The sequence below is a fragment of the Chlorocebus sabaeus genome, chromosome 10 (assembly GCF_047675955.1).
Source record: "Chlorocebus sabaeus isolate Y175 chromosome 10, mChlSab1.0.hap1, whole genome shotgun sequence".
Lineage (NCBI taxonomy): Eukaryota > Metazoa > Chordata > Mammalia > Primates > Cercopithecidae > Chlorocebus > Chlorocebus sabaeus.
Genome location: NC_132913.1, coordinates 25,728,701 through 25,755,414, shown reverse-complemented (window position 1 = coordinate 25,755,414; position 26,714 = coordinate 25,728,701). Strand labels below are relative to the sequence as shown.

The window sequence follows — 26,714 nt, the reverse complement described above, 5'->3', positions numbered from 1 at the left end:
TTAATATTCAAGGTTTCATAAGGGATCAGCTCTTTAGACTCTAACAGCATTTATTTGTTCATATCAAGCACTGCTCTTGAAATTTCTAGAGAGAAAAAACTGGATCTGTTCAATGGCTTGCATGATATATACAGCAGAGTTACAAAATGTGATGATGTATTTAATTTCAGAAATGATTTCTTGAATTCTATTTACTGTCTCAACGAATTCAAAATAACTTAATTAAAAATTTGGTACAAAAATCAGGTAATAAAAGGATTAAAAAATAAAGACACTATTATCACAGATACTGATATTATATTTGTATTCTGTATAAGCAAGAACAATTCAGAAGATTTATATTATTGACATACCTATCTACATAGTATTATCACAGCAACCACAAATTTTAACTAAGACACATAATTAACACTTCATACTCCAAAGAGTATTCAAGAGACTACTTATAGAGCAGAAATTAATGATCTAATTAAAAATTGACACATGCAATGGATTCCGATTTTCTTGATACCTATATTTAAGAAAATGTTAAAAATTTGGTTTTATCTATTACATACTCAAATGCAGCTAATGAATACTCTTACTGAATGGAACCTAGAATAAAAAATTCAGGAAAAAGGCTGAGATTCTCTTCTGAGGTCAAATTTATGCTTCTTTCACAAAAATAAAAATAAAAAAAAAAAGGCAAATGTGCAATCCTCAAAATTGTTACATGTTGCAAAGCAAAACCTCAAAGTCATTTGACAGTCCTTTTTCAAATTTGCTTTTGGCTCAACTCAAAGAATATAGTTTAGAGTGACAAGGAACATTTGAGGGATCTAATCTGTGACTATCCAGAAAAATGTGGGTCTCTTCCAATGTAGAGCTAACCATTGGTTCCAGTTTTTGAAATCTGAATTTTCCAACTAATTCTAAAAGCCAGGAATTTCCAATGCTGCCTAGTACTACAATTTTGCCATTTTAATCAACTAGTCAAACACCCACCACACTGGCTCCAAAGTGAGAAACTTTTAACAGTCGAATTTCACATGAATATCTTCCAGAATAGTGAGTTTTAGACTTTTTGACTTTCATAGACTGGTGTCATTTTTTTAAAAATCTGGTGACAGAAACAGGGTAGTCAACTTTTCATTTTGCCAAGAAAGGGCTTTTTAGAAAATAAATCCCAACTTCCACCCACTATCATATATAATTATTTTAAAACAGAAAGACTATCTGCTATGATTTGAATGTATTCCACAAAGATCATATGTTGGAAATTTAATACCTAATGCAACACTCTTGAGAGGTGAGACCTTTCAGAGGTAACGAGGTCATGAGGACTCTAACCTCATGAATGGATTAATGTGTTTACTGAGACAATGGGTTTATTAAAAGCGAGTCTGGCCTGCTCACACACACACACACCCTCCTGCCCTCCATCAACCCCCACTCTTCCCCTCACCTCTTCTCTGTCTTTCTCACCATGTGATGACTTCCACCATGTTATGATGTGAGAAAAAGGACCTCACCAGATGTAGCCTCAATCTTGGACTTCAAAGCCTCCAGAACCATGAGCCAATAAAAATTCTGTTCTTTTAAAATGACCTAATCTCAGGTATTCTGTTAATGGCAACACGAAATGGACTAACACACTATCTTAGCAAAAGATAAACAGGATGGGATAAAAGATGTGTCCTTAAAAATGAGCTAGTTAAACCTCATGAAATACTTGTTTATATATATTTTATCTGTACATATATTTTTCCTGTATATCATGAAATGGCATGGGTCTGTAGACTATCAGAGTATTTAAAATCTGTTGGATTTCAAAAGATAAATTAAACTAAACAGTTTTCTAGTTTTCCTACTTATTTCTCAATTCCTGTTTTCTGTGTCACTTTGGGAAAAGAGGGCAGAGCTGCTTACACTGCTACCAATCGCTATCTCTGGCCACTTTTACCACTGTAGGGAACTTGCAAGATTAAGTTATGTTTTGTGCAAAAAGGGTAGCACCCAACTGCCTTACCTGTCTACAGCACCACTTGCAGGGGAGGGGGAGGAGGCAGTTCTTTAGGAAGGGTAGTGCAATGCTTCCTCCTCTTCTGCAAGCAGTGCTGGAGATTCTGTAGAAGGAAGGGCATCCGTGAGCAGGGTGGAAGAAACAATGGAGGGCATGAAGAATGTTAGTTAAAAGTACCTTTTGCCCACCTATGCTAAATACGGTGCCCAGGGTATAATTATCTATATCAGCAAAAAGATGTATATTTCAGGATCCAAAAATGAATCTGATCGATGCCAAATTTAAAATACATGTCATGTTGGGTTTTGTTTTTGGGGTTCACTAAGCAGGTAGCATATGGATACCAAGCATACAAAAAAAAAATCTTAAAAACTTAATTTCAGCCTTATTTCTGAATTTCTTGGTTGTCTAGGTTCCAGCACAGTGTACTTAGGAAAATATCTGTAAATACTATTTCAATTCTAAAAAAAAAAAAAGTATTTTCTAAAAAGGTTCATTTCTAAAACTATTTTAGCTGGTCATTTTTTGTTTTTGTTAAAATTGGATTAAATAAGTCTTCAAGATCCCTTCTGTTCTAAATTAACATTTTAAAAATTTACATGTTGAAATTTAGGATAACTGCTAAAATTCTGGAAGACTCCACAGTAAGGATGCTAAAAATTTTATATGGCATAACCTATATTTATTTAGCATACTACTTAGAATATCTGCCAATTAGCAACAAACACTGTTTTCTTCCCAATTATTTAATAAGACTTGTGCTATGTGCTTTGTCAACCAAATAATTGTATTCATAATAAATTCATCATACAGTTAACCGGTCTAAGTAAAAAATAAGACGCAATTATATAGTCCCTGGGGGCATATTTCAATTATTCTTCTGACATAATGTCATACAATTAGTTTGTAATCTTGTCAAGAAATCTTATACACTTACTGTAAAAAGATTACAGCTAACTTACAGTTAAATAAGTTATTATACTCCTAACACACTCATCTGTCCATGATAATCTGCTGAAATATATCTACTGTTGAATACTTGATAAAAATCTTTTCAACTGTATTTCTTATGAAAATTATCAACTGCCTTAAACATTTTGATAAAATTGTTACTGATGTATATTCTCTATAAACTGTACTGGTTAAAAATATAATCCTTGAATTGAGTCTAAAGGTGAATCTCAAAAATTCATATAGATAAAACTACCTAACGATAACATGACAAAAGCAAATCCAAACATCAAATTAGGACAAATCATAAGTGTACATTATTGGCAGAGGCAATGGTAGTAACTTTCAAAATACGCCATTCTATGCACATAATTACACCTTATAAGTTTGTCAATAGACACATACATATCTTAAAAATTTGAGAGCTATTTCTTAGAATGCTATTTGATTAGATTAATCTAACTGCCTGAACAATCAGAAAGCTTCTCAATGTTTTCCAGGTACTTCTGGGTTCAAAATTTTTTAAAAAAGTGACAATATATGTCAGTTATTCAGAATGAGGAAAATATTTAGGAATGTTCACATATTCACATTCACAGTCTTTTCAAGAGAAGAAGGATGTAGTGTTGTAGTAGAAGTGTACACACAAATTACAGCTAGAAATACGACATGTTTCCAGACTGGGTCATTACACTGATTTGTAGTCAAGAATTTTCTACAGCTTTTTCTAGTCAAAAATTTACAAATGAAACTTGATGAACTATACCAATTAATTTTTAAAGGGTTATTAATCCAGTTTATACTTTTGCCATATCACTAAATAAACCATGGGGTTCCTTAGAATAAAAGATGTACCCACCTCACAAAATAAGGTAAGCTTGTCATCTGGTAAAAGACCATTAGCTTCGTCAAGCAAAAAGTCCCTTCTAATGAATTTTTTAAAACCCCAGTCCTTCCCTTGCACAAATCGATATGCTCTTTGGCTTTCTGGTGGAAAACAGAATAGAGTTTAAATAAAATAAATATCCAAGAGACTTTTTAAACATGGTAACACAGTTAAATGTGTGAAAACAGGACTTGCCAATACATCCATCATAAAAATTGCAGATATTTGTGTTTATAAATCAAATGTCGTAAGAGTTTTAAGTCAGGTAGACACAGTAACTTCACATGCCTACTCAATTTTGGCCATTGTCAATGAGCTCAATTTCAGACTTCTGGATCTCAAATAGAAAAGTCAGATCAAATGTCATGGAGAAGGAAGAGACCTTTTTAACAATCTAGGCCCTAAAAGACAATGAAGTAGGATCAAAACATGTTGGTACAGGCACACTACTCATCATCTAATATCAGAATCTGGTAAGAAACATACATCTTATTTCCTGCTTCTCCCTTTAAAAACGGATGTTCTAAATACCAAGGCATGTTTAAGCTTTCCTGGCATAACCATCCCACTGATTTAAGTTTTATCCAACTATAGAAAAATCCATGAACTTGTGAAAAAGCTAAATAAAGTCCTTTATCATTCCTAAGTCTCCAGACATAACCTCCTCTCCCCTAAAAAGAATTTTTCATAAAAGTCCAAAAGATGCTTTTCGTGTAATTTGTAATAGATTTAATAAATATCTGAAGTAAACATTTCAAATGCCTAAGGTACTCTATAACAACTATATACTAGGCAGTAAACAAGATCCTCTACAGAAAGTATTCATCATCTATTATACAAAGAATAAAATGGAAGTGGAAAATTAGTAATCAATCTACCCGAAATACTCCACTATCTTAAGGTAAGACAATGTGAAAATATATATTATGTTAGCAATATATTATTTAAAAATGTATGTGAATGTGAATTTTCTGTAATCAAGTTATTTGATTCTGTGATTCATTTCTAGAAAATATTATTCTTCTGCCATACACAATGTACATTTCCTACATCACTCTTCTATTATGAAGCTCAAGGCTACTGCATTTCAGCTGGCTATATATGTGAATTTTGGACTGAAATTAATAGACCCTGAAACTAAGAAAAACGGCTCCTTTCAGTCAGTGTTCAATCTACTGCTCAAAAAATTCTAGTGACAAAATATCAGGGCACTCTATCTCTTTCTCACTGTTCTTCAGATTTTATTACCTGGCAAAAAAAGGCAAGAGAGAAATGTTTCCTGAGCACCTATTATATATACCAAGCACTGAACCAGGCACTTTGCCCTAACAGCAACTATTTTTCTAAGTGACAACTAGGATGTCACTTTAGGACATGAAGAAGTAATATTATTAACCATTTTTACATGTTTTACAAAGTCTAAGACTCAGTAAAATAATTATAGCTCTCTGCTGGATTTAAATAATGGTCAAATTAAAAGTTTCAGGTTAAGCAGATTTTAGTGGAAAAAAGTCCCAGACTTTTCCAGGTAAAGGTGCAGAAGAAGTCACAACATGTAGTTACAGAAATGTCTTCACTCAGTTTGCAAATCACTTACCCATTGCTTTTGTTTCTTCCCTTTTAGCATTCAGAAGGGAAAATTTGAATTTTGCTCGAACTTCACTTTTGGGACAGCTGACTAAAAGCAAATACAAGGACAAGTAGTCTTTACTTTCATCATCTAATCCCTTTGGGTTTACCCTCAGGCACCTAAAATAAAACAATAAGCTCACATGGAGGAATATAATACTTGAAAAGCATGAGAGAGAGAGAGAATACTGAAATCATGTGTTAATGTCACAAACAGCACTCCTGTCAACATCCTCACAGTTCTTTATAATTCCCCACATGACTAGGAACATATTACCAATCTAATATGAAATTATATTAATACTCATTCAGGAACAATAACAACAACAAAATCATGAGCAGATGATGATCACATCAAAAACAAAAAACAAAAATCCAAAGCAAACAAAAATCTTACCATTTCATTTTGTCACTTGGGCCAGATGAAAATGTTGAACTTTTTAACACTTCACCCATTTCCTCTCGACAAAAACTGAAGTTATTAATGGTCCACATGTAGGAAAATTTTACTACTTTAACCTAAGAGATTCAGAAAACCACTTTTATAATGATGACGCTAATACTTTTAACTTGTTACATGTTCAACAGCCTATGATCCAGTCTTCTAACACTTCTAATAACTATGGCAAAGTGTTTCACAATAATATTCTCAACATACTGTAAAATTTATAAGTGACATAAAGTGAGGGATTTTTAAGAGCATGTACCTGTGTGTAACACCAGCTTTCTGCTACGGGACCAGTAGACATATCTCCAGGTAGAGGTGGGGTGGGTTCCCGAGACATTGCCACTTTATTGTAGTCTTTTAGGATTTACGTAGTACCCCACACAGTTGACTACCTTACCTACAAAGGAAAGAAGTCTGATGTAACTGATTAAAAAGTTTAAATGACAGAATCAAGAGGGAAGACATATTTAAACAGACATGAAACAATTACTATCCCAAACTAGATTATGAAGGAACATGTGACAATTTTAAATAAATTTAATGATTTTAAGAAATATAAAATGTTTTTGTAACATATAACACTTGAAATCTAAACAAACATAGATTTATAGATAAGATTATTTTGTAAAGACATGTTCTCTAAAAAATCACAAATTTTAAAATAATGTATAGTTTAAGAGTAAGAGCATATACACAAAATCACAAAATATCTTGGAAACATAATGACATCAGTTAATATCTGGCTTACCTTCCTTCACCCTTTTATTGACATCGTCATGAAAACGAAAAGGTCTGCAAAGTTAGAACTATAAATACTAGTTACCTATCTGTCAGACTACAGAAGTTTTCATCAAGCAAAACACAGAATGGAATGTACCAGGCAATGAATGCTCTGTAAGAAGAAATACAGACTTTCTACGAAAGTTTACGTCCATCTTATCAGGTTCTCTGTTAAGACTTTCATCCCTAACAGAGTGCTTCTTACCGAGACGTACTATGTCATAAAATTTCCTCCCAGTTAGCTGTACTATACTTGTACTATAGCTCGTACTATATCCAATGGGATGCACAATTACCTCTTCATAATCTAATCGGGATATTAGTGACCAGATGCTGCTGCTTTGTAACTTAATAAAAGAAAGAGGCACAATCAGAATAAGCTACATAAGCAGTGCACTCTTGAGGTGCAAGAGGGTTTCAAGATTACATGACAATGTAAGTACTGAAGTCTGGAGAACCCTATGCTACCGCAGATAAAACAGACTTTAAGACAAAAATTGTTACAAGAGACAAAGGATATTATATATTGATAAAAGGGTCAATTCATCAAGAAGGTATGACAAGTACAAACATACATATACCACATAATAGAGCCCCAAAATATATCAAGCAAAAACTAACAGAATTGAAGACAGAATAGACAATTCTACAATAATACTTGGAGACAGCGATACCCAACATTCAATAATGCATAGAACCAGGAAGATCGATAAAGAAATAGCAGACTTGAATAGCAGTATAAAATAATTAGACCTAATAGCCATTTCACTCATCAATAGTAGAAAACACATTCTTTTCAAAAGCATGTGGAACATTCTCCAAGACAGACCACTATTGTTTTCTACAGAGTTGGCAGTAGAAACAGAAGCAGAAACAAAAGTTGAATATTTATTTTAGGCAAATTCATAGTTAACTAAATAAATGTACTGAAAGAGTAATGATTATTAGACTTATCTGTTAGAAAAATCTCTAGTAATATAAGAGAAGGATGTGTCCTGGTCAATACTTTTGCCAGTGACTGTAAAGAAACCTGATAAAATAAACCATCACGACCAATTTCAAAAACAATAAACCATGAAAAAATATCTGAAATGCATATAGCACATAAAATTAATTTCCTTAATATATAAAGAATTTGTACAAATAAAATAATAAGTAAATAACTCACAGGAAAGAAACTTATAATTAGAAAAATAAAAGTTAAAACTAAATTAAAAAGCCACTTTTTCCCTATAAAACTAGGAACAATCCAAAAGATGAGTGAAAGTGTAAGGAGAGGTGCTCTCATACTTTTCTTGTGGGAATATAAATAGTATAATAATCTCCCTTATTATTTCCTGGTGAGATTTCTGGCAAGAAGAGAATGATGCTAAAGTACAAGCTACCAATTTCTAAAAGTATAAAATGCAGAGGGTGTTACTTGATTTCCATGAAAGCATTTATATGATTTCTGGCAACTTGCATTGATTTCAAAAACATTCACACACACACAAAAATGATGAGATGAGCAAGCATTTCACAGAAGAATGATTACCAAAAAAAAGAAAAAGTTTACCCTCACTTGTTATCAATGAAATAGAAAAAGAACTCATATCATTTTCTACCTATTGCATTGTCCAAGATTATTTTAAACTGTCAAGCCCTACAGCCAGCAAAATTGCAGAGAAGCAGATGTCACTATACTGGGGATAAGGCTTTGCTATAGATCAATCTTATAATTAGTATCAAAAGAAATTTTGTCAGATTCATCCTATAAATACATCCTAGGAAAATGATTACAACTGTGAAAAAGATCATTTTGAGCACAGTATATTTCTGTATTATTAATACATGGAAAATGTGCAACCATTAAGAGTGTATTAAATTTTCTTAATGACAGGGAAAGGTGTTCAGGATATGTTATATATCTAAAAAAAATCAAACAGAATGCCTAACAGGACATTGCTTTTATAAATATAAATAGTATATGGAGGTACTGGTGCATAAAGAAAAACAGACTGGTAGGTGGAGGCACTGAGTTGCACTTTGGCATTTCAGTGATAACGTCAAATACATCTAAATATTAAAGGCTATCTCTCGGTGATGAGCTTTTTTTCTTATTTTTATTTATTTATATTTTATCAATGTGTTATGTTTTAATTAATACAGAAATACAAGTAATTATTTTTAAAAGTAGTGGGAAACATGGTTATTTTCAAACTCATACGGACCACAACAAATATGTAATATCCTGTGTCTATGTTATTATTTAAGTAATAGATCCTGGGGTAGAAGGTAAAAAGAAAGAAATCAAATAAAACGTTAACTGAATCTTTAAGCTTTTATAAAAAGATACTATTATAATTTAATACTAACAAAATACATAAATAAAAAAGTTTTAGAAACTCCGGAGGGTAAAGAGAAAGTTCTTCAATATTTCTAGAAGAGTTATTATCTTCCTGAAGTATAATTTACAACATACCTCATATATAAAAATACACTTCATATACACTTCAAGTGTAATTCATATATAAAAGCAAACCATGGCCAGGCACGGTGGCTCACGCCTATAATCCCAGCACTTTGGGAGGCTGAGTCAAGCGGATCACTTGAGCCCAGGAGTTAAGACCAGCCTGGCAAACATGATGAAACCCTGTCTCTACTAAAAATACAAAAATGAGCCAGCCATGGGGACAGGTGCCTATAATCCCAGCTACTCTGGAGGCTGAGGCAGGAGAATAGTTTGAACCTGGGAGGTGAAGGCTGCAGTGAGACAAGATCGCACCACTGCACTCCAGCCTGGGCAACAGAGAGAGACTCCATCTAAAAAAAAAAAAAAAAGAAAAAAAGCAAGCTACATAAAAGGTTACAAGGATTTTTTGTCGTTGTTGTTTTCTCTCCAGCCACTCCTTCAAATGATGTAGTTATAAGATGAGGGTATGGAGAATCTGAGTGAACAGACTGTATGTCTGAGCTCTTTATAAGATATCAGATATGTTGTTTATTCTTCAGTAGCTCTGTGAGATGGGTGTTAATACCCCATCTTAATGATGAGAAAAGAGACATTCTGGAAAGCTTACTTTAGAGTTTAATTAGAAAATAGTTGAACACAAATTTGCCTGGCTCCAAAGTCAATGCTCTTTCCATAGAATCATGGTGCCCTTCCGGATTTTACAAAGCTGAAACAGGCCTTACCAATCTGTTCCAATTCTTATTTTACAAATGAGGACCAAGATGAGAGAAACGGACTGGCACAGAAAATAAGAACTGTCCAAATTTACACTGTTAGATGAATACTAGAACAAAGAACAAAGACAAAGATCTCCCAAAGTCCACTTTAGTGCTATTTCCAGGATTCTACTTCTTTCCTCCTCTTCATAAGAAGAAAAATGAAAATAAAAACAGTAGACTATCAACTACCTATTAACACTCAGGCCTTCCTATTCTCATTCTTACAGAAAAAGCTTGCAGAGAGGGTACAATGAAACTAAGATCTAGAGAAAAACACAAGACAATCAATCCATACACATCAACAAATAAGTAAAAGATTCTTCCCTATCCCATCGTATAGTCTTAAGCATTTCAAGTGTGATATTTCCTACTTTTACTTACTAAAGGGAAAGCAAGATCTGTTATTCGAATAAACATATACAAGACTTTCTACTTCAACAAAATGCTTGAGTGTCACAATGTTTTATATATGTCATATAGACACATACAACTAACTTTATATAAAAATTTCAAGTATTCAGAAAACAAAAAGAATCACATGTCAAACAATCACGTACCCACCACCCTGGTGCGTCCCTACCACCATCACATTTCCTCTCTTTACCAGAAGTAACCTATATCCTGAATTGCTGATTCTCATACCAATAAATTTATTGATATTCTTTAAAAATATCTATGAATCCCTAAACTATATAGGTAGAAATTCATAGATATGTAATAATGTATATACATGTAGATGTCACAAAATAGTAGAGAGCTCCAAAACTCCATCCCTCCACAAAAGAAATGAATAGCTGGTGAAATGGTCAGAATCAGCTTGTTTGAAATTCTGGAACTGAATCAGAAACTTAACAGCTAAGGGAATGCTTAGTGAAGAAAGAAGCTACCGAATTTCAGTGAGAAAGGGCTGTGGCATTTTAACACATCTGCTTACTATGGCCCCCTCCCCCAGTTTGGTGGTCCACCCAAGTCATCAACCCTCATTCCTGATACAGGATGCTGGTAGAAAGTCATTTGCCCTCATTCCTGGTATAGGGTGCTGTTACCAAAGGGAGCAACAGGGATCTTATTCTAAAACATATTGTCATTATGTACTTTGACCAGTCTGGCAATTCCCTGAAGGACTGACTGAAGGGCCAGTTTCACCTGCCTTGGAGCTTCCCCAAGGTAGGGGACAGCATTCTGGGATCTGGCATTTATCAAAAACATTAAGAGGCAAATGTATTAGTTATAGCCATCTAGAGAAGGAATCAGAGTTGGCACAAGCAATGACCAGGCAAAAAAGTGTGGGAAGGAAGAAGCTGGGGAATAAAAGCTTTGAAAAACTCCCATATATTCCAGGAAATATACAAAGCCATGGGTATGGCCAGGGGCAAACACATCTTGAAAACAGGTAAGAAGGTCCTAAGCTGGCTCACAGCGCTGAGCCAACAGGAAGTGAAGACTAAGGCAGAGTTGTAAATGGCCTGGCTAAGCACTGAAGAAGTGATCCAACAGATAGGCAATCTGCAAAGACTGGAAGAGTATCTTTAAGGGTTCTTATGTTTATGGAAATCAAAAACAGGTTGAAAGTGAAAGGATGAAAAAAGGTATTTCATGCAGAAGAGAGTTGGGTGGTTATGCTACCATAAAACAAAACAGACTTTAAGTCAAAAATTGTTACAAGAGACAAAAGATATTATATATTGACAAAAGGGTCAATTCATCAAGAAAGTATGACAAGTACAAACATATATACACCACATAATAGAGTCCCAAACTATATCAAGCAAAAACTAACAGAATTAAAGAGAGAATAGACAATTCTACAATAAGAGTTGGAGATAGCAATACCCAACATTCAATAATTCATAGAACCAGGAAGATCAATAAAGAGATAGCAGACTTCAACAGTAGTATAAAATAACTAGACCTAATAGCCATTTCACCCATCAACAGTGGAACACACATTCTTCTCAAGTGCATACGAATTGTTCTCAAGGATAGAACATATGCTCGCTAGGCCACAAAATAAGTCTCAACAAATTTTTAAAAAATTAAATTATACAAAGTATCTTCTCTGATTGCAGTTGAATGAAACTATAAATCAGTAACAGAACAAAAAAAAATTAAAATTCACAAATGTGGAACTACCAAAACTGACTCAAGAAGAAACAGAAAATGTGAACAGACCCCCATAACCAGCAAAGACTGAACCATTAATGAAAAAAGCTTTCAGCATGACAACTTAAGGAGTTCCATGGACACACTGCCCAGCAAATTTGTTGAAAAATATAAAAACACTGTTGGAAGCACAGAACAAATGAAGAAACATTTATTCAAGAAAATTTAGTAGAGACTCTGAGAAAAGTGAGAGTCTGTGGTGTTTTTGAACCAGGACCTGCTCTGTCCCAACTGAAGGAGTCAGAAACTCCACTCCAGACTGATGTAGCAATAAGCACTATGTTCCCTCTTCCAACAGGTCCAGTCAAAGTCTTCCTGTGACAGGAAGGATGTCAACATTTCTCATCCTGCCTCTAAGAGAGGAGACCACCCCTCATACTGTCTTACGTCCAATTTCTGCCTCCAAAGAAAAAAGAAGTAAAAACTAAAAGGCAGGCCGGGTGTGGTGGCTCATGCCTGTAATCCCAGCACTTTGGGAGGCCGAGGCGGGTGGATCACGAGGTCAGGAGATCGAGACCATCCTGGCTAACACGGTGAAAACCCGTCTCTACTAAAAATACAAAAAATTAGCTGGGTGTGGTGGCGGGCGCCTGTAGTCCTAGCTACTCAGGAGGCTGAGGCAGGAGAATGGTGCGAACCCGGGAAGTGGAGCTTGCAGTGAGCTGAGACCATGCCACTGCACTCCAGCCTGGACGATAAAGCAAGACTCCGTCTCAAAAAAAACCCAAAACAAAACAAAACAAAAAAACTAAAAGGCAGAAATGAAATCCACAGGCAGACAGCCCAGTGCCACACCCTGGGCCTCATAGTTAAAAATCAACCCACGACTTAAGTGCTTGTGTTATCTATAGATTCCACTGTATGGAGAATTATCATGAAAATCCCCATCCTGTTCTGTTCCATTCTGATTACCGGTGCATGCAGCCCCCAGTCACGTACCCCCTGCCTGCTCAATCGATCAGGACCCTCTCACGTGGACCCCCTTAAGAGTTGTAAGCCCTTAAAAGGGACAGGAATTGCTCACTTGGGGAGCTCGGTTGTTTGAGGCCTTAAGTCTGCTGACGCTCCCGGCTGAATAAAGTCCTTTCCTTTCTCAACTTGGTGTCTGAGGGGTTTTGTTTGTTTGTTTGGCTCATCCTGCTACACCTCTAGCTACCTAATGCTGATACTCCACGTGAACGTAGCCAAGAGGTAAGGGGCTGGCTCCCTTCTTCAAATCAGTCACTGCTGGAAAGGTGGAGGCTCTACTTTGGGCATGGTGCTGTCGGGGTAATAAACACTGTTGTCTTGACTTGTAAGCTGTGGGTTCCATACCAGGAGCGTGAAGATAAGAAGAAATGAGGTTACTGCCTCCCTCCAGCTCAGCTCCTACAGTAGACTTATCACTGGGAAAGAAATACCATTGTTCCTTACTCCTTATTCCAGAGCCTGGCTTGGAGATGTTTGCTTGTGGAAAGAGGTGGACCATAAAGCAGACTGCTTTTAATCTCTTCCCAGAGAAACAAAGTTCATTTGCAAGGAAACATGCAAGCATGATCTGAAAAATAGTAGAGGCTGTGAGAGGCAAATGAGAAGAGACTGGAGGAATCAACAGACACAAAGGCTAAACTGGACAGTTGATTTGCCCAAAAAAAAAAAACAGGAGAAGAGACAGCTGAGAGGAGTCCACCTGGGTTCAGAAGAAATTTCAAGCACTGACTTAGGGAACTATTTCTTCAAAGGAAACCAAATTTGATGAGTCTGTAGAACAACATAATGCCCCAGGGCATTGTTGAAAACAGTGCAATTAGCACTAGATTAATGGACCTTAACAGATGTGTGTAGTCAGGCAAAAAGAGAGCCCTGCCAAACCACTATCACCCACGGTAACTGGGAATACCCAAGGCTGCTTCCCCAGAGGTGCAACATCAGAGGCTTAAATTAACACTGTGTGTGTGTGGGGCTGGGGGGTGGGGGGGCACTAAATAGACTCCACTAAAACAGTCCATAAACAAAATAAGCAAGAAGCAACAGCATTGCCCTGGAAGGAAGAAACCAGTTCCAAGAATTTCTCAATATACTAAGTAAAATGTCCAGCTTTGAATAGGAAATTACAAGGCATGAAAAAACAGAAAGTATGACCCATATGCTGGGGAAAAAAGCAGATAACAGAAACTGTGATTACACTTACATGTTGGATTTAACAGACAAAGCATTCCAAATCGCCATTAATAAATATGTTTAAAGAACTAAAGGAAACCATAATCAAGGTAGAGTAAGGTAAGAGGACAATGTAACAAAAACAAAACAAAACAAAACAAAAAAAGAATATCAACAAAAAGGTAAAGGTTATTTTTTTTTTTGAAGAACCAAATAAAAATTCTGGAGCTGAACAATACAACTGAAATGAAAATTCACTAGAGGAAGTCAACAGTAGATGTGAACTAATAGAAGAATTAGTGAACTTACAGATAAATCAATAGAGTTTATACAATCTAGATAGAAAAATATGAAGAAAAATGAACATCTTCAGAGAACTGTAGGACATTATTTTAGGCATACTGACGTACACATAACAGGAGTACCAGAAGGGGAAGAAAGAAAAAAGCAGAAAAAAATAGCTAAAACAATAATGGCTGAAAACTTCCTAAATTTATTGAAAAGCAATAATATATACATTTAAGGAGCTCAATCAAGTCCAAGTAGGTTAAAAGCAAATAAATCTGCAAATGTATGGATCACAGTAAGAATGCTGAAAAAGACCAAAAAAAAAAAAAAAAAAAAAAAAAAAAAAAAACCTCACTAGAATGGCTAAATTAAAAAAAATAAAAAACCAAGTGAGGAATCACCTGCATTGACGAGGATGTAGAGAAACTCAAATCCGTGGACATTGCTTGTGGAGATGTATAACGGTTTAACCGCTGTGGAAAACAGTTTAAGGATTCCTCAAAATATTAAACACAGAATTACCCTATGATCCAGCAATTCTACCCCTAGGTATGTATCCAAAAGAACTGGAAACAGGTGTTCAAATGACTGAGACGTAAATGTTCATTGCTGCAGTATATAGCCAAAAGGTTACTAGCTAATAATCCATCCACTGATGGACAGTCCAAATGCTCACCAAGGAATAAATGAATTTTTAAAAAGTGGTACATGTACACAATGAATTTTCCTTTTTTTAAACAGTGTCTTGCTCTGCCACTCAGGCTGAAATACAGTGATGCAATCACAGCTCACTGCCATGCCTAGGTAATTTCATTTTTTATAGAGACGAGGTCTCACTGTTGCTCAGTTTGGTCCTGAACTCATGGGCTCAAGGGATCCTTCCACCCCAGCCTCCCAAAGTGCTGAGATTACAGGTGTGAGCCATTAAGCCTGGTCACACAATGAAATAATATGTAGTCATAAAAAGAAATAAAGTATTGATGCATGCTACAACATGAATGAATCTTCAAAACATTATGCTAAGTGAAGAAGATAGGCACAAAAGGCCACATTGTATTAAATACTGGGCAGATCCATACATACAAAAAGCAGATAAGCAGTTGTTAGGGCCTGTCAGGAGGGGGAAACGGTAAGTAATTGGTTATGGAGTTTCCTCTGGGACTGATAAAAGTGTTCTGGAACTAGACAGAGATGCTAGTTGCACAACACTGTCAATGTACTAAGCCACTACTGAACTGTACTTTTTATTTAAAAAAAAATGATAAATTTTGTATGAATTTTACCTCATTTTTAAAAAGTACCTGCACATACATGTCCATATGCAAATATATACACATTTCTTTTGTGATTGAAAAGTAATCAAAGTTGTCCCTTTGTTTACAACAATCCATGGGAGACTGATTCCAGGACTCCCATGGATACTAAAATTCACAGATGTTCAAGTCCCTTATATAAAATGGCATAACTGTATTTGATGTACACATATCCTCTGGTATCTTTAAATCATCTCTAGATTACTTAACACCTAATACAATGTAAATAGTATGTAAATAGTTGTTATACTGTGCTGCTTTATTTGAATTTTTAAAATTGTTGTATTGTTAATTTTTTTTTCCCAAATATTTTTGATCCACAGTTGGTTGGATCCTCAGATGCGGAATCAGTGGATACAGAGGGTCAACTCGATAAAACATCTTCTATAACTATTGAGTCTAAATTAGCCACTAATAGAGAATAAAGTACTAATTGTTATTTTTAATCACTCAAAGGAAAAACTATTAAGTTTCTTCAACAAATGTCTTCAACTGTGCAGTATATCAAGTGTGTTAGCTATCAGGCTTCTAGACCAATAAAATATATAAATTACCCAGGAAAGTAGGGTTAAAAAAAATCATGCTGTCTAAAGATTATCAAAATTTTATACAGTTATAAAATAAGACTGATGTTTATGAGCTATGTCTTTCATTGTTATCTGCAATCAGCTCATTCATCTTCTAGGAGGTAGCTTAATCCATTGTGATTTAATTACACACATAGCATTTTTGTTTATTAGTTCTACAATTAACAAATGGTAAATTACTTTACAATTTTGAAATACCACCATATTTATGCTAAAAGTCCTCTGAACTGCTTCAGGATGTCATAAAAAAATACTGCCTGAGGTCAAAACAACTTTATATATATGATGAAAAAAAGTTAATATAATATGTAACTTAACATATAGTTCAACAGTTTTGCTACGACTGTTACCAGGGAGTATAATTAGATTCTAATAAGTGTTTATAAAGGTGATAAAATAGTAATACACACACACATTTCTTAAATCCATTCAAATTAAGTATACAATGACTTTAGGGAAATACAATAAACATTTATTATATGCTTAGATATATCATGCACTAATGAACCCTGGGGTACAAAGACAAAACACATTCCCTATTCTTGGCAAAAACTATAACACAGTAGAGGATACAGACACTGAGATATTTTGAATATGATAATATGAGAGAACTGTACAGAGTGATAATGAAGCACTTCAGGACAGCAAGAATGTCCTGAAGATATTCCCTGAGCTGTATTCTATAGGAAGCAAACAAGATTATAGGAAGACCACAAACAACAGCATAGATTTTAATAGCAAGAGTTATATACTGAGATCAGTGTGAATCAGTGCTTTGCCATGAATTCTGTGATCTTATAGATACTGGGCCTCTCCTTTGTTTATTAAATTATTATAGCACCTCATTGCCCTATGGTTGCTGAGTGGATAATAGGAAATTTTATACATATACACACTCTTACCACAACGTGAGTACTGAATAGAAACAGTAAGTAAAACTTTACTGATGACAGTTGACGGTGGTAAAGATGGGCAGGGGAGATAAGGCTGGTAATGATCAAAATAACGTATAAGAAAAGTACTTAGAGGCTATCATGAGATTCTGCTTCTGGGGATAATGGAATAACTGGCAGGTAAAGTAAATTCTGCTGAGAAATAGAAAAACTCGAATAAAAATAAGTATGTTTAAAGGTATCTAGAGCTGCTCAAGCAATCAGGACAGAAGGTCACAAGATTCCAGAGAAGGGAGAACAACCTAAAGATGGGCTGACATTTCAAGTCATCACAGAAGTAAAAAACGAAAACAAGGCCAGGCACGGCGGCTCATGCTGCACTCTGGGAGGCCGAGGAGGGTGGATCACGAGGTCAGGAGATCGAGACCATCCTGGCTAACACTGTGAAACCCCATCTCTGCTAAAACTAAAAAACAAAAACAAAAACAAAAAATTAGCTGGGTGTGGTGGCAGGCGCCTGTAGTCCCAGCTACTCGGGAGGCTGAGGCAGAAGAGTGGGGTGAACCCAGGAGGCAGAGCTTGCAGTGAGCCGAGATTGTGCCACTGCACTACAGTCTGAGTAACAGAGCAAGACTCCATCTCAAAAAAAAAAAAAAGTGAACAAAAATAAAAATAAATAAATTGGGCTGATAGACTACCACCACTTTTCTCCTCAAGAATATTTGCGGATTGTAACCAAAATGCAAGAGCAAGAATCCATACCAGACAGAGCCACTGCCATGGGATGAAACTATCAACAAAGATTCTGTTGGCCTCATGGTGCTGGAGATAAAATAGGATACCCAAGGGGTTAAGATCCTGGTGAGGTGTTCTTTAAGACTTCGGCCAAATGCTGACTTTGCATGCAACAGTAATTCAAGCAGCAAAGTTTTCAGACATCTTACACTGCAAACGAGACAAGGATTAGAGTTCAGATTTGCCACAGTGTCCCAAGAATTTAAGACTAAATTGAAACACCTGTAAAGTAAAGCTAGATTGTATGAAGACAAATCAAATGTACAAATAGCCTTAAAACAGTCTTGATTCACTTTAGTCCTTGACTGGATAAAAGCTATCAGCTCCCACACTAACATGTCTAAGAAAAGAAATAATAAATCCTGTCTAAAAGAAGATTATCATCTGGAGCCTTCCCAATTTTTACAATGACAGTTATTCAATCAAAAATTATCAGGCTGCCAAAAAACAGATGCTTATGAATAAAAGCTAGGAGAAAAAAAAAAACAAAAACAAAACAGGCAACGGAGTTTTACTAATAATTTCATTTAAAAATAATCAAATGGAAATTCTAGAACTGGAAAATAACTGAAATTACTTAATGTAAGTTGAATAGACTAAACAGCAAAAGGTAAGACTAGAAAACTTTTTAAAAGATTAATGAAGATATTTTCACTAAACCAGAGAAAAAAATATAGGTATTACAAACAGCCAAAGGCCAATGTGAGACACAGTGCAAGAGTCTAACACCTATTTAGTGGAGTCACAGAAGCAAAAGAGAGAAGCAATATTTGAAGAGATAAGTAAGAATTTTCCAAAACTGGCCAACGAAAAATTGTAATGTCTTGGGGCTTAAATATAAATAGAATTAAAATGCATGCCAACAGTAATGTAAAAACCATGAGGGATAAATGGAGTAAAAAGTGTTCTTTATAGGGAAAAAGGTATTCTAAGTAAGGTTTTAGCATTCTTGGGGAAGTGGGGCAAAAATAATGCTTGGTAGTAGCTCAAGTTACTCCATGAAGTACACCATAATCTCTACAGTAACCACTACAAGAAAAGACAGCATAACTAAAAATAAAATAGATTTTAAAAAGAAAAGAAAAAAGATGGTAAATAAATATATAATTATATTATTTATAATTACATTTTTATACATAAGCCAAAATACTCCAACTGTTAGACTAGATTAAAAATTAGAATTTATTCATGTAATTTATCCCATTAACAGAAAAAGGAGGGAAAAGATCACTTTGATAGTTACAGAAAAAGCATTTGATAAAATTCAGTACCCATTCAGGATGAAAATCCTACACACTAGGAATAAATCCTTAATTTTAAAAGTGTCTTAACACACACACACACACACACACACACACACACACACCCTACAGTAAGGTTTCCCTGAGAAATGGTAATGAGACAAGACTACTATTACCACTTCCATTCAAATTGTATTAGCGGTCCTATCCAGTACCTTAAGGTAAAAATAAATAAATAAAAGCATAAGAATTGGAAAGGCATAAAGAAAATGGTCACCATTCACAGATAACATGCTTGAGTCAGACAAACTAACAGGAGTAACAATGAAGTTTGTCAAGGATGCTGTATACAAAGTCAGCATATAAAAATCCATTATATTTTTATGTTAGCAACAATCAGAAAACAAAAATTTTAAAAGATACCAAAGTATAATTTAAAAGTCTACTTCCTAGAAATAAATCTAATGAAGGATGCAATCTTTACACTGAAAACTACAAAAGATATTAAGAGAAAGTACAGATAAGGTAAATTAATGAAGGGATAGATAGTATTCATGAATTAGAAAATTCATTATTGTAAAGACATCGATTTTAATATATTCAGACTGACTTCAACCATTGTAGAAAACAGTGTGGCGATTCCTCAAAGACCTAAAAACATAACTACCATTTGACCCAGCAATCCCATTATTGGGATATAGCCAAAAAAATATAAATCATTCTGTCATAAAGACACATGCACACATATGTTCACCTCGGCACTATTCATAATAAAGACAAAGAATCAATTTAAATGCCATCAGTGGTAGACTGGATTAAAAAAAGGTGGTACACCACAGAATACTACACAGCCATATAAAAGAACGAGATCACATCCTTTGCAGGAATATGGATGGAGCTGGAGGTCATTATCCTTAGCAAACTAACACATGAACAGAAAACCAAATCCCACAGGTTCTCACTTACAAGTGGCAGCTAAAAGATGGAAACACATGGACATATAGCAAGAAACAACACACTGGGGCCTATTAGTGGGAGGAGGGAGAGGATTAGGAAAAATAACTAAGGGGTACTAGACTAATACCTGGGTAACGAAATAATCTGTACAACAAACCCTCATGACAGGAGTTTACCTATATAACACACCTGCACATGTACCCCTGAACTTAAAAGTTTAAAAAAAGTATATATTTTCAGACTAACATATAAACTCAGTGTAATAACATTAAAAATCCCAATGCTGCTTTTTATGGAAACTGACAAGTTGATTCTAAAACTTACATGGAAATGCAAATGGGTCAAGAATACCAAAGCAATCACGAACAACAAAGTTGAAAGACTTAGAAGTAGAAAACATAAACCTAAAATACAGCAACTATAATTAAGACAGAGTGGTACTGGTGGAAAAACAGAGAAGTTGATTAAAGAAAAAAAGAGTCCAGAAACACACACACACACACACAGGCACATGCATACACACACACACACACACACACACACACACACACATACAAACAGTTCATTTATGACCAAGGTAACAATGAAGAACAGTACGGAAACGGGGTGGTCAAAAACATATTCAAAAGGACCACAAAGAATACATCATATTCATTATAACTTTATAGAAGTACACACAGAAAAATGATACAAGATGGGTATTACTTATTGGCTTCCTATGAGCACAATTATGCAAAGGGCTCTACTATTTCAGCGGGTGCTTCCTAAGAGGGACAACCATTTCTAGTAGCTAACTTCTCTCTGCAAGTATACTTGCTACTCATTCCAGCAAGCCACTAATGAACTTCTTCACCAAGAGCTTTCAACTCATAATTTTTCTCCCCAGATGTTATAAAGAGAACTATTTTGAAATTTGTTTTATAATAATCTGCTTCACAGTCAACTTTGCAGAAACTTATCTGTCCTGTAAGGAAGGGGCTATCTAAAATGTATAAATAACATTTTCCTGAAAAGAGGGAATTTAAAAACAACGAGAACAGATATTTTCCAAAGGTTTTCAATATGCCAGACTTAAGTATTTATCTAATTGATTCTCAAATTAACTCTAAGAGGAAGATAATAACTGCCTCTGCCAATATTACAGATAAGTAAACGAGGTTGCAAAAATGCAAAGTAACATACTCAAAGTCCTAGCACTAAAATTTGGTAGCACTTGACTGGATTTGAGTCCAAGCTTACACTAAATTCTTTAAGACATGTCCTTTCCAGAATGTAAGTAACGGACAATGCTTAGTTTTAAAAACCCAGAACAAAAGGGAGTCATACCGTCTTGTCAATTCATATGTGACAATAGTATACAGTTTTACTATTAATTTTCTGATTTCTAGATACCTGAGTCATATATTGCACCCAACATGGAACTTTGAGAAAAATGTATACAGTTCAAGGCAGTGAAAGAAACACATTTATCAATCTCTTTTATTTCCCAACACCATACTCAATGAGATGACAACAAATTTTTACAAAAAAAGAAAAAAAACCAAAAAACCAATAACAACGTTAGAAAATAAGAAAGGGTGTGATACTGGTAGATCAGACATTTTTAAAAATTCAAGTCAGAGGAATGGCAATAAATTAGCAGACATATAAAGGGAGATAAATCACAATCCAGGATACTGTAAGTATCCATGTTTCTTTTAAGGAGGCCCAAAGAAAAATTAACTTTTCATCACGTACACAAAGAACAGGAAACGGTCAAGAGGCAAGCCTCAGAGTAATTATTTTAGAAACAGTATTTAGGCTAGATGAGACAGCTGGGGCTCTACCCTTCCCCAAGGGTGGCAGTTGTAGCTTTTCCATCAGGGCAAAGCCAACAATTGCCCTCTAAAGGAAGAGGGCCACCTGTCTGGGTATGTTTCTTGTGAGAGTGCCAATTCCTGAGACACAAACAGGATACAGCTTGGACTAACTCTCAATACCATAGCAGACATTAGGAATGAGATGTGAAGAAAAACGAGAAAAGATAACTTCTAATAGAAATTAAATAGTATTAGAGCACCCTCCCACACAAAATAAAGCCCTCCTTAGTTGGACATGTGTGACAGTTCCCAACTTACGCATGCAACTTCAGGGAAGTCATCATGTTGAGACACCTTGCCCACTTACACCAAATGTGTCCATAACCTTTCCATTTAAGAAAGAGGATGCTGGGGAAACAGATTTACACAACTGCACTGAAGACCATGACAGCCAGATACCATCTTTTAGCAACACAGTCCCTCATTCTAACATATGAACGGAAAGCCAAGGATAATTTTTTTTCTTCCCATTTTGTACCTTCTCTTTTATCTATTAGTTTTGGGGAAAACTAATAGATAAAAGAGAAGGTACAAAATGGGAAGAAAAAAAATTAACAAAGAACTCTCACAGAAATGGAGACAATTGAGGGGACTGAATGATATACTTTTAAAAAATTTCTCATAAAGTACAATTGAATAAAACAAGAACAAGCTGCTTTGAAAAAGTGGTCAGAAACAAAGACTTCGTGATTAAAAATAAATGACAAAATAAGTTTAACGTGCAAGATAAATAATAATATGGTCATAACTGATGCATGAGTAGAAAATAAAAGATAAAGATGACTTCTAAGGAGACAGATTAAAAACACAAATATAGGAAATATGAGAAATCAGGGAACTGCGGTCAGACTGGGGAGGTTCAGTATTGACCTGACAGGTGCTCTTAAAGAAGGTACGACCAGGAGCAAGAGATATATAAAGAGAAAAACACAAGATTATTTCCATAATCTGAAGGGAGACACAAGTTCATAGACAGGCCTCATCAACTGCCAAGAATGATTACTGAAAAAAGATCTATACCTAGACACATCTGGATAAAACTCCAAAATTCCATTAAAAAAAGAAAATCCTAAAACTTCTATGTTATCTACAAAGGAACAAGTCAGACTAAAATCTGAATACTATATTAAGGCAAGGGGTAAATGCTGTTAAGAAAAAAAAAGCTGAACTTAGAATTCCATACTCAGGTTCGGTGTCATGGCTGCTGCCTGTAATCTCTGCACTTTGGAAAGTCGAGACAGGTGCATCACTTGAGGTCAGGTGTTTGAGATCAGCCTGGCCAACATGGCGAAACCCTGTCTCTACTAAAAACACAAACATTAGCCAGGTGTGGTGGCAGGTGCTGTAGTCCCAGCTACTTGGTGGGCTGAGATAGAAGAATTGTTTGAACCCAGGAGGCCGAGGTTGCAGTAAGCCAAGATTGTGCCACTGCACTCCAGCCTGGGTCATAGAGCGAGACTCCATCTCCAAAAAAAAAAAAAAAAAAAAAAAAAAAAATTCCATACTCAAATTTATTCAAGAATGAGGACCAAATAAAGGACATTTTCAGATAACACGTACTTGAAAAGTCTGACATCCTATATTTAAAATGTATTCTAAACCCAATTAAACTCTAAATTTTTTTGTATGGCACACCCTTATGAGTAAAAAAAAATCTGAATATACTCTCAGTATAGTTTTATAAAATATATACATCACTATATTAATACATGTATTGTAAAACATACCAAAATAAAAATTAAAAATTATAGATAAAAATTAACACATAATTTAATTTCTAATAAATCCTGATACTCCTCTAAATTATTTTGTGTGCCTCCTTTTACATTAATGTCTAATTTTAAAGACCACAGCTCTAACCAAATGAAGAAGAAAACACGGAAGTGAAGACACAGCAGAGCTGAATAACCTCAGAGGAAGAGTAGGAAACAACAACAATCAGATGAGAATCCACAAGAACTTTCCACTTGGAAAATTTTCAATTGATGAAATTTTCATGTACAGAGGATTACATTTCATACTGTAGAGACATTCCACTTTGTTCCATAGTAAGTATTCATATAATCATCTATTTCCAGACTTAAAAATCATTAGAACTGATTTGAAAAGTAAAAATGTTATAGTCAGAACAAAATGCAAATACCTTGATGATGCAAAATTAACAACTAATTAAAATTGTGAGACTGAAGGAGTAAGGAAAGGAACAAGACCATGATTCAGAAACATAGGTAATACTATCTACAGCTAATAAAGAACATATAGAACATTACAGAAATCACTTATACAAGTAAAAGCAAGCACAATAAAACTAGGAGTGAAGGTGAAAATGGATGATATCTTATTCTCTCTACTCTCTTATATAACGCAAAAATTGATACAACTTTTTTTTTTTTTTGGAGACAGGTTGTCATTCTAACAGGCTGGAGGGCAGTGGCACAATCAAGGCTCACTGCAGCCTCAACTTCCCAGGCTCAAGTGATCCTCCTGCCTCAGCCTCCTGAGTAGCTGGTACTACAGCCATGTGCCACCATACTTTGCTAATTGTTTTTTTGTTTTGTTTGTTTTTTCTACTTTTAGTACTGATGCAGGTCTTGCTGTTACCCAGGCTGGTTTCAAAGTTCTGGCCCTGAGCAATCATCTCGGCTCACAAAGTGCTGGGATTACAGGTGTGAGCCACTATGCCCAGCCACAACTTCTCTTTTCAAAAAAGCACTATTAAGTAGGAAAACGGCAGTATATAACACAGTATGTCAATTATCTGGAAAACAAATCAGTTACTGACTGCCAGTCAGCTCACGTGAAACACTTCTACCACCCTGATACAGTTTGGCTCTGTGTTTCCATCCAAATCTGATCTTGCAGCTCCCATAGTTCCTATGTGTTGTGGGAAGAACCCACACCCATAGGTGGGGGATGACTGAGTCATGGGGGCAGGTCTTTCCCATGCTGTTCTCATGATAGTGAATGAGTCTCATGAGATCTGATGGTTTTTAAAACAGGAATTTCCCTGCACAAGCTCTCTTCTCTTGTCTGCCACCATGCGAGACATGTGTTTTGCCTTCTGCCATGATTGTGAGGCTTCTCCAGCCATGTGGAACTGTAAGTCCAAGTAAATCTTTCTTTTGCAAATTGCCCGGTCTCAGGTATGTCTTTATCAGCAGTGTGAAAAGGGATTAATATAGTAAATTGGTACCAGTAGAGTGGGGTGCTGCTGAAAAGACACGTGAAAATGTGGAACCAGCTTTGGAACTGGGTAACAGGCCGAGACTGGAACAGTCTGGAGGGCTTAGAAGGAGACAGGAAAATGTGGGAAGGTTTGGAATTCCCTAGAGACATGTTGAATAGCTTTGACCAAAATGCTAATAATGATATGGACAATGAAATCCAGGCTGAAGTGGTCTCAGATGGAGATGAGGAAAGTGTTAGGAACTACAGCAAAGGTGGGTCTTGCTACTTTTTAGCAAAGATACTGGTGGCATTCTGCCCCTGCCCTAGAGATCTGTGGAACTTTGAAGTTGAGAGAGATGACTTAGGGTATCTAGCGGAAGAAATTTCTAAGCAGCAAGCCATTCAAGAGGTGACCTGGATGCTGTTAAAGGCATTCAGTTTTATAAGGGAAACAGAGCATAAATGTTTGGAAAATTTGCAGCCTGACAATGTGATAGGAAAGAAAATCCCATTTTCTGAGGAGAAGTTCACACCCGCTGCATAAATTTGCATAAGTAATGAGGAGTCAAATGTTAATTCCAAGACAATGGGGAAAATGTCTCCATGGCATGCCAGAGACCTTTGCAGCAGCCCCTCCCATCTCAGGGCTGGAGGTTTAGAAGGAAAAAATGATTTAATGGGCTGGGCCCAGGGTCCCTCTGCCCTATGCAGTCTAGGAACTTGGCGCCCTGGGTCCCAGCCACTCCACTTGTGACTAAAGGGGGTCAAGGTACAGCTCAGGCTGTGACCTCAGAGGGTGGAAGCCCCAGGCCTTGGCAGTTTCCACATGGTGTTGAGCCTGCAGGTGCACAGAAGTCAAGAATTGAAGTTTGGGAACCTCTGCTTAGATTTCAGAAGATATATAGAAACACCTGAATGCTCAGGCAAAAGTGTGCTGCAGGGGTGGGGCTCTCATGGAGAACCTCTGCTAGGGCGGTGATGAAGGAAAATGTGGAGTCAGAGTCCCGACCCTGCCCCCCACAGAATCCTACTGGGTCACCTCTTAGTGGAGCTGTGAGAAGAGGGCCACCAGCCTCCAGACCCCAAAACGGTAGATCCACTGACAGTTTGTACCGTGCGCCTGGAAAAGCTGCAGACACTCAACACCAGCCTTTGAAAGCGGTCAGGAGGGAGGCTGTACCCTGCAAAACCACAGGGGCAGAACTGCTTGAGACCATAGGATGCTGCATCAGCATGGCCCAGATTCAAGACATGGAGTCAAAGGAGATCATTTTGAAGCTTTAAGATTTGACTGTCCTGCTGGATTTTGAACTTGCATGGGGGCCTGTAGCCCCTTTGTTCTGGCCAATTTCTCCCATTTGGAACAGCTATATTTACCCAATGCCTGTACCCCCACTGTATCTAG

At 36.0% G+C, this 26,714-nt stretch overlaps 1 protein-coding gene across 4 annotated transcripts in view; it reads right to left on the bottom strand.

Moving 5' to 3' along the window:
• SPOPL (speckle type BTB/POZ protein like) overlaps positions 1–26,714 on the bottom strand; it is a 65,997-nt gene that overhangs the window by 16,974 nt on the left and 22,309 nt on the right. For 2 of the 4 annotated variants that reach the window (XM_073019649.1, XM_007964869.3), the window contains exons 2-5: positions 6,176–6,313; positions 5,866–5,987; positions 5,437–5,588; positions 3,813–3,940 (exon numbers count right to left, since the gene is read on the bottom strand). In XM_073019649.1, the coding sequence (XP_072875750.1) occupies positions 3,813–3,940; positions 5,437–5,588; positions 5,866–5,987; positions 6,176–6,253 (480 nt within the window). In that variant the 5' untranslated portion in view covers positions 6,254–6,313. Of the gene's footprint in view, positions 1–2,008; positions 2,106–3,812; positions 3,941–5,436; positions 5,589–5,865; positions 5,988–6,175; positions 6,314–26,714 lie in introns of those variants that run through there. The other 2 variants (XM_007964873.3, XM_073019650.1) reach the window with 2 other exon arrangements.